This window comes from Epinephelus moara, chromosome 8 (genome assembly GCF_006386435.1).
Source record: "Epinephelus moara isolate mb chromosome 8, YSFRI_EMoa_1.0, whole genome shotgun sequence".
NCBI classification, from domain to species: Eukaryota; Metazoa; Chordata; class Actinopteri; order Perciformes; family Serranidae; genus Epinephelus; species Epinephelus moara.
The window spans coordinates 44,885,973-44,895,040 of record NC_065513.1 but is presented as its reverse complement, the minus strand read 5'-3'; the positions used below and the strand labels follow the sequence as shown (position 1 = coordinate 44,895,040).

Sequence of the window (9,068 nt, the reverse complement as noted above, 5' to 3'; positions counted from 1 at the left end):
CTCAGTGAGATAGAAATTGATTCTTAGTCGCAGAGGTTGTGAGTTCAAGCCTCAGCTGATGCAAAAGGCAGATTGTGTTGCTAAATTCCTAAATGTCTTCCAATTCTTCTGCTTGTTGCTCAGAATTGCCTAAAAATGCCCGGACCCAACCCATCGCTGCACAGCAGCTATAATTAACGATGGTTTTTGAAAAAGAACAGAAGGACAGTTTGCCTATACTGACACAGCACTAAAAATGAACCAAAGAAGTCGCCACAAGAACGAGAGTGCAACCGCATTGGAAGCTAGCTTGACTGCAGCTAACGAGAAAACAGGTGCTGCCAGCGACATGATGGCCAAAGTCCTGGCTGAGATGAAAGGAATGAGAAAGGACCTGACGGAATGCTTAGACAAAATTGAAGACTCACTAAAAGGGGTGAAGGAGCAAATACGAGGCTGTGAAAACAGACTGGACGAGGCCGAGCAAAGAGTGAGCAACACGGAGGATAACGATGTGCGAGCGAGGCTGCTGGCCTATATGATACGGAAACAACGCTGTTTAGAAGCGCACTGTGAAGACATTGAAAACCGCTTGAGGAGGTCAAAACTACAGATTTACGGAGTGAAAGAAGGCACTGAGGGTGGTGAGAATATGCTCGGCTTCACAGTAAGATTACTGAAAGTAGCACTCAAACTACCCAAAGATGACAACCTCGGCATCGAGTGCGCGCACAGGTCGCTTGCGACAAAACCTACAAACCCCAATATCTCCAGATCAATTGTGGGGAAATTTCTTCACTTCCAGACAAAGCAACAGATCCCGTACAAAGGCTGGAATACAAAAGACTTACAGTTTGAAGGGAGTCGTATCACTCTGGAACATGACTACTCCACCACCCTGCAGCGTCCGCACAGGGAATACAGAGAGATCAAACGGCAGCTGAAGGAGCGCAAGATCAAGTTCAGGTCTTCTTGCCCGGCGGTGTTGAGAGTCACTTTGAATGACAGGAAAAGAGCTTCAACTCTGCTTGGGAGGCGGCAAACCAACTGAAGCACCTGGGCATCACTGCAAGATTGTTGGAAGCTGAACTTATGGAGAAAGAGTTGCACCAGCGGGGATGGACGGTCCCGCTCCGTCCCGGGGGGAGCAGCTCACACGCACATTGGTGAGAGATATTGAATCGCTCTGTAGCGGAGGTGCAGAGATGAGAAGAGCATCAGACATAAAGTAAGTTCACGTGTAACGTAAAAGTGGGGGCATGGAACCTATTACAATGACACTGTTTTACAAACTTCTATATCATGGCTCTTAGTGAAACCACCGAAGCATATGGTAATGAAAGAATGGGTGGTCCAGGGATATTTAAGGGGAATCAAATGCAAGGAATTCTCATTAACATTTTAAGAAAGTTGCGTGACTGTCTTAACACCGGACAGTCTCAGGCCCAGACATCTAGATGTTCTGGACACTCCTTTATTCTGTCACCACTCTGAGTATCTGTACAAGTGATAACAGACCACATGTAGTAACTTTGGGTGGCTGACAGAGTAGGCTCACTGGACAGTGGGCCACTAAGATGGAAGTTACTGTATTCCTTTTCATAGCTATGTACATAGTTCTGTTCTCTTATTATTGTTACATGTTCCATACACACCATAGGAAAAGATGTTTACTAATGGCAGCCGCGGTGCTCCCGGTCACAATATTTTGTCTGAAAAGCGTTAAAAGGCACATGACATACTCAGTCCTACAGATGGTAGTAAAGCCCCACTGTTGGGCATTGACACCAGCTGTCCAAGATGTTGGGCTGTAGGGTGGTTGCATATAATGTGAAGGGTTTGCACAGCCCCCAAAGAAGAAGGAAAATATTGCATCAGCTGAAACAGATGAATTGTAGTATTGCTTACCTTCAAGAAACACATTTGTCTGATGCCGAACACAAGAAATTAAATAAATCATGGGCCTCACAGGTTTTTTACTCCTCTCATAAATCTGGTCGCAGAAGGGGTGTAGCAACTTTGACACATAGATCAGTACAATTCTGTATTGACTCTTCATTTCAGGACAAAGAGGGACGTTATGTTTTGATTAATGGTACGATAAATGGAGTCTGGGTGTCAATGTTAAATGTCTATGCCCCAGATGACAATAGCCCACAATTTATGAAAAACATATTTGACTTAGTACTTGTAAAGGTGCAAGGCATGTTACTAGCTGGAGGAGATTTCAATTGTGTGCTAAATCCATTTCTAGATAAAAGTACGAATTCAAACATTCAACCAACAACAATGAGTAGGGCCCTTAAAAATTGTTGCGAAGAATTTGGCTTCCTAGATGTCTGGAGATATAAAAACCCAAGGGATCGAGATTATACATTGTTCTCCCACCCTCACTCCACATACTCCAGGACTGATTATTTTTTTATGCCTAGTAATGAATCATTTAGGGCGGTATATTGTCAAATTCACAATATAACCCTGTCTGATCATGCACCAGTGTAAGTGGTCTGGGATGTGGGGGGGGCGGCCACTTCTAGTATATGGAGATTAAATACCTCCCTGTTGGGGATACCGGCATTTCAGGCTTCTCTAAGAGACGAGTTTATCTCTTATCTGAAATGTAATGATAAAGACGATGTGTCCCCGATCATACTCTGGTTAGCGGCCAAGGCAGTGTTACGGGGAAAGATAATCCAATTAGCTTCAACTTTTAAAAAGGCTAGGACAGCTAAACGTATAGAACTGGAAAATAAGGTAGATGACCTTGAAAAACAACATCAAGAAAATACGTCGGTTGAAAATCTGAATAAATTGAAAAAGGCCAAACAAGAAGGCGATTAAAACCCTTAGAAACAACAAGAGCCCGGTACAGATGGATTCACCAATGAATTTTATAAGAACTACATAGATCTCATCAGCCTAATCTTGGAGAGAGTATACTCCAGTGCTTCTTGAGAAAGGAGAGCTGCCGTCGACCTGGAAGGAGGTGATCATTTCGGTGATACCCAATCCCACAGACGGCGCCTCTTACAGGCCGATTGCACTCTTAAATACAGACTGTAAATTGCTGACGTCTATACTAGCTAAACGAGTTGAATCGGTCATCACTACTGTAATACACCCGGACCAGACGGGCTTTATAGTCGGCCGGCATTTGCCGGATAACATTCGCAGACTACTTAATGTTATGGAGCATAGTAATATCTGTCCAGTCCCCTGCATGGTATTAGCGGTTGACGCTGAAAAAGCATTTGACCGCGTATCCTGGCTGTTTTTACTTAAAACCTTGAATAAATTCAGATTTTGCCCAAACTTTATTAGATGGATCCAGCTGCTATATACTGCTCCTCAGAGTATGGTCAGAGTCAACGGACATATATCTCAAGCTTTCGAACTAGGTAGAGGGACACGCCAGGGGTGTCTGCTGTCACCACTCCTTTTTGCATTAAGCATTGAGCCACTGGCACAGATGATACGAGAGGATGCAAATATTAAAGGTATAGAAAGTGGCAACGAAATTCATAAAATCTCGCTCTATGTGGATGACGTTTTAGTTTATGTATCAGACCCCCTAAATTCAGTTCCAAAGCTGATGGACTGCTTTGCCAAATTTGGAACCCTCTCAGGATATAAAGTCAATGTTAATAAAACAGAAGCCTTGGCCCTGAACTCGCTTATTACACACCAGATGAGAGCAGCATTCTCGTTCAAGTGGCCAAAGGATGGCATTTCCTACCTGGGAACCACTATAACACAAAATCTGGATTAGTTATATAAACCAAGCTACATTAAATTAATTGACAATATATGTGCTGATCTTAATAGATGGGCTGTGCTGCCCCTCACTGTCTCAGGTAGAATAGAGAGTATTAGGATGAATGTGCTACCTAAGTTGTTATTTCTTTTCCAAACGCTGCCCCTCACACCACCAAAAACATGTTTACAATTTTAGACTGCCTCATCTCCAGATTTATCTGGCAGGGAAGGCGTCCTCGTGTCAGATACAAAACTCTGCAGTTCTCTAAACAACATGGAGGGTGGGGACTCCCCCACCTTAGACATTACTGGCTGGCCTGTCAGCTAGGGGCTTTGACAGTTTGGATTTTAGACAAGAGAGACACAAGGTGGTTGGAAATTGAGAAGTCACTCTGTACTCTAACGCCTTTATCAAATGTTCCATTCACTGAAAATAAAGCCCTAGAAAAGACCCTGGGTAGATGGTCCAAAACTACACTGGCAGCATGGAGAGAGGTGCAGAGGATTTTTGGCCTCCCTGGTGATGTATCACTTTTGTCAGGTGTTGCTCATCTAAAAGGTTTTATACCCCTAAAATTGGATGCAGGATACAAAAGACGGAGACATCTAAATCTTGACTTCATCCACCAGTTCATTGAGGATCAGGAATTGAAAACATTTGAACAGTTGATTAATGAATTCGACCTGCCATGATCGGATTTTTATAGACATCTTCAGATAAGAAGTTATTTGCTTAAACATCCAGACTGGAACCGCATTAAAAAATCTGACTCATCTACTGAGCAATACCTGACAAAGATTCAAAACAGAGAGCACATAAGGAGACCAATATCTAGTGTATACAAAGGTCAAAGGTCAAAGGTTTTATATTTGTCATCTCTTAGTACTGAGTACAAAAGAAATGAAATAGTGTACTCCTAGGTGAAAGAATATTATCAAACATGAAACAAGAAAACACCCTACATATCAAACAAAAATGGAAGCAGAGCTCGAACTAGAAATAAGCGAGGAGGTCTGGGATAATATTGCATCAGACATGCACAAAGTCACTAATGCAAATCTATGGAGAGAGTTCCAGTGGAAAATAGTCCATAGATTCTTTAGAACTGCTCTAATCCTTTCCAAAATAGACCTCAGTCAAACAAGTGCATGTTGGAGGGAGTGTGGAGAAGAGTCAAACCACACACATATATTTTGGAAGTGCCCCCTGTTGGACAACTTTTGGAGGGAGATATTAGACTTACTGGATAAAATATTTGTTTTTCTCTACCCAGAGATCCACTGCTGGCCATCCTTGGGGCCATCCCTGAAGCGGGGATTAGCAGGAAAAAGATATACCTGCTGCATAGACTACTTGCAGCAGCCAAGAAAGCAATAACCCTGAACTGGCTTAAAAAAGACTCCCCAACATTAGATGCATTTCAGTCAGTAGTTAAAAGAATTTATACAATGGAAAAAATAACTTTTATCTTGAGACTGCAAAATGCACAATTCACAGACCGATGGGCACCTTGGTTTGAAGTGGTGGGGGAGGAATGGAGATAGGCAAGTGTGGAAAACTTACATTTTACCAATTTTCACATCAGGTGACTTACTGGTGATGAGATGGGGATCCACGACTGCTGTTGTCCTGTTAATTTTGGTGAGTCTGTTACCTTTTTATAACCTGTTGGGCTTGTTCATTTTTCAGTCCTATTTGGTATTGGGCAGCTAATGGTCTTATAAACACTGGTCCAGGATAATGTTGTTTCATAGAAGGGTTAGGCTGATGAGAGGGCCAGCAATTGTGAGAGGAAAATGTGCTTACACTTAGATGTGTGTTTGAATGAGTGGGCAGATAAAAGTTGTCTGGAAAGTGGTACACAAACTGGCTGTTAAAGGAAATGAATAGTTTATTTTATATTTTATTATTATTATTATTATTACTATCATTTCCTTTTTTTGTAGAATTTAAAAGAAAAGAAGAATATGTAACATCTGGAACATGTGTGATGTATATTATATTTGACAATGTTGCTCAATAAACATAAAGTTGAAAAAAAAATTGTGTTTGTTTTTTCCTCTTTTTTTAAATATTTTTTGTGAGTTTTTTCCACTTACATTTTTTTTTTTACAGATTTTGGCTTTTTGGGGTGTTTGTTATGTTTTGTTTTGTTTTATACATTTTTGGTGATTTTTTTTTTCCGCAGAATTTTTTGCTCTGTAAAACTTTGTGCAGATTTTGACACGTTATCTGTAAAAATATGTCGTTTTCTTTTCTTTAAAATATGTTTGTAATTTTTATTTTTACCATTTATCATAATAAGAAACTGTAACAGAAATTATCATTAGACTTTCAAATTTCCAGCGATCCTTGGACACGTCATGTGTGACAAACACTTCAGGCAGGAAATCAGAATCACTTTGTTCTACGTCTCATTTAAAATCTGTCCGTTAACATGACAAGAGTGAAAAACTGAGACTTTTTAAACTTTTAACTTTCAAACATGAAAAATCTAAAAGCTAATTTATGTTGTAGGGGGTCACACCTCAGCCCCTCTTCCTCTGATAAGTACAGAACACTCCCTTACTGTCTTTTCTCTGTAGTCACGTGTGGCCCTTCATATAAATCTGGGGGCCCCATGGGGGGGTCCCGACCCACAGGTTGTGAACACCTGGTCTAAAGGGACAGTTCACCTCATTAAAGACATGTCATGTTAAACTCTGACTCCGTTTTTTTCTTCAGCAGCTGTTTAAAGTGATTTTTCTACAGTATCAGGATGTACAATTTTCTTCGCGGACATTGAACGTTGCAAAGCGTTCGGCACGCTCGTTGTCATGGTGACGGAGAGACACAAACGTCCGTTGATAGAAGCAGGAACCGACAGTCTGACTTTAACGGACTTTTTACGATGACGACCGGAGAGAAAAACATTTTCCACCGAACAGATTAATTTCAACGAGGAATAACAGACCTCCAGCCCGGGTCCGGTTCCACCTGGAGGGGCTAACTGCCGTTAAATCACCGGTATGTGTGAGAGCAGAGCGGTGCCCAGCGGGAAGGTTTACCGGCAGCTGTTTGACGCTCAGGTGGGTCACAGGTCAAAGGTCATTGAGTTCCTGTCACTCTGCAGCAGGTTACACCTCTACATGTTTCTGACGTCACTGCCTTTTCACTTCCTGTCACTGTATTTGATTTGTTGATGTTCTCACATTTAAACCTTGTGTCAGTGTCTCAGTGAAGGTCAAAGGTCCCAGTGTGACCGTCTCCAGGTTCAGACCTCAAACAGGTGGACAGATAGTTACCTGCAGGAGCAGTGATGTCACAGTGTGATGTTATTTCAACACTGGATGACATCATCAGTTCTCTGACATGTGTGTGTCTGTATGGGTCATGTGGTCGTGGTGACATCATCACTGCTCTCTCCACTGAACTTCAAAGAGATCTGTGTAGCCTCGCGTCACCAGGCTCTTCACGTACGGCGCAGAGCCTGGTTTCCATTCACTCTGAATTTTGTCTGGATTCTGGTTCTGGTCTAGAGAGCGGATCCGGAATTCACCAAATTCATCAAAGTAAAAGTGTTCACCAAAGTAAAACGTTAAATTCTGGCGCACCATCATTTTGGGGTGATGAGGGGTGTAAGAAAATCAATTAACTTGGGGCGTCGGTGGCTTAGTGGTAGAGCAGGTGTCCCATGTACAAGACTGTAGCTGCAGCGGCCCAGGTTCGACTCCAGCCTGCAGCCCTTTGCTGCATGTCACTCCCTCTCTCTCTCTCTCTCTCTTTCACACTTGTCTGTCCTATACATTAAAGGCCAAAATGCCCCAAAAAATATCTTTAAAAAAAAAATAAAATAAATAAAATGGATTAACTTAATGGCTTGGGGCTTTTCTTGTAAATTATATTCTTTAAATTAAAAAGTTTCACCACATTTTTATTAGCTTGGTGCTTTTATTTTGACGGAAAGGCTCATCCATCGAATTCCGGATCCTGTCTCACTTGCCCTGGTTCCGGTTCCTTACCAAAATGGCCACTAACGGCCCCAGACTAAGTTACAGTAGCTGTGAGCTGATGCGCAGGCTCCACCCACTGGTGGGCGTGGTGACCCACAGTTCAGATTGATTTGTGGTACTGAGCTCTGATTGGCTGCTGTGATTCACACTGACTGTGTGTTCCTGTTTGTGTGTTTTGTAGGTCCAGCTGTCCAGATCTCTGCTGGCTGGACGCAAAGACACAAGGACAGACTGTCTGTCTGCGGAGGACAGTGTCACACACTGCAGCACGACCAGCAGGTAGACAGACAGACAGAGGGACGCTCACTCTGTTGTCTGGCGTGTACTGTACATCCATGAATAACATATTCAACATCATGTCTCCGTCTGTCCGTCTCTCTGTCCGTCTGTCCATCAGGTTGTTGTGTCCTCCCTCCAGCAGGGGGCAGCAGGTGGATGATGATGATGATGACATTGATGATGTCAGCAGACTTCCTGACTCTGTGGGTTCGTATCTGATATAATCATATATAAATAAATGTCGTCACAGATCCTGAAGTGGACACTACGTGACCTGTGACCTCAGACGTCACCTGGAATATTACCCAGAATCCATCAGGATGTGACCTCTGTACAGACGATCAGACTCCTGTGAGATGAGTGAGGGCTGAAATATGTCTCAGTGGTCATTTGTACAGACTTTACGTAGAGACATTGAACACATCACAGTGTCTCAGTCTGCAGGTGAGGAGTTTCACAGGTTCACTGATGTTTTCAGTCCTCACAGCTGAAGCTCCACCCCCTCTCTGTCTCTCCTTCAGTGGTCGATCAGCCGAGCTCTGACATCATCGAACGACTGACGGAGAGAAAAAACAAAAAACACAAAGAAGCTCTGAAACAGCTGAAGACAGAACTCACACACCTGTCACAGGTACGTATAAACTACACATGAGGTAGCTCAGGTTAGAGCAGTGTGTGTACTAATTTACATATTGTGTTTCAGGAGTGTGAGTCTCAGGCGAGGACCATCAGTGTGGAGCTGCTGTCCTCTCTGCAGGACGTGGACCTCAGACTGAACAACCTGAAGGACAGAATGGAACACCTGGATCACCTCAGCGTGCAGGTACAGGGGGCGTGTCCTCTGAAGGATCTGGGGGCGTGTCCTCTCAATCAATCAATCAATCAATCAATTTTATTTATAAAGCCCAATATCACAAATCACAATTTGCCTCACAGGGCTTTACAGCATACGACATCCCTCTGTCCTTATGACCCTCACAGCTGATCAGGAAAAACTCCCCAAAAAAAAACCCTTTAACAGGGAAAAAAACGGTAGAAACCTCAGGAAGAGCAACTGAGGA

General features: G+C 42.9%; 2 protein-coding genes across 2 annotated transcripts in view; one reads left to right on the top strand and one right to left on the bottom strand.

The window, feature by feature from the left end:
• The window catches only part of LOC126394668 (WD repeat-containing protein 5-like), a 181,173-nt gene that overhangs the window by 100,749 nt on the left and 71,356 nt on the right, over positions 1 to 9,068 (bottom strand). The window lies entirely within an intron of this gene.
• The window catches only part of ccdc180 (coiled-coil domain containing 180), a 15,063-nt gene continuing 12,564 nt past the window's right edge, over positions 6,570 to 9,068 (top strand). The window contains exons 1-5 of the mRNA XM_050052069.1: positions 6,570 to 6,804; positions 7,910 to 8,007; positions 8,126 to 8,214; positions 8,529 to 8,638; positions 8,711 to 8,830. Coding sequence (XP_049908026.1) covers positions 6,745 to 6,804; positions 7,910 to 8,007; positions 8,126 to 8,214; positions 8,529 to 8,638; positions 8,711 to 8,830 — 477 coding nt within the window. The 5' untranslated portion in view covers positions 6,570 to 6,744. The remainder of the gene's footprint in view (positions 6,805 to 7,909; positions 8,008 to 8,125; positions 8,215 to 8,528; positions 8,639 to 8,710; positions 8,831 to 9,068) is intronic.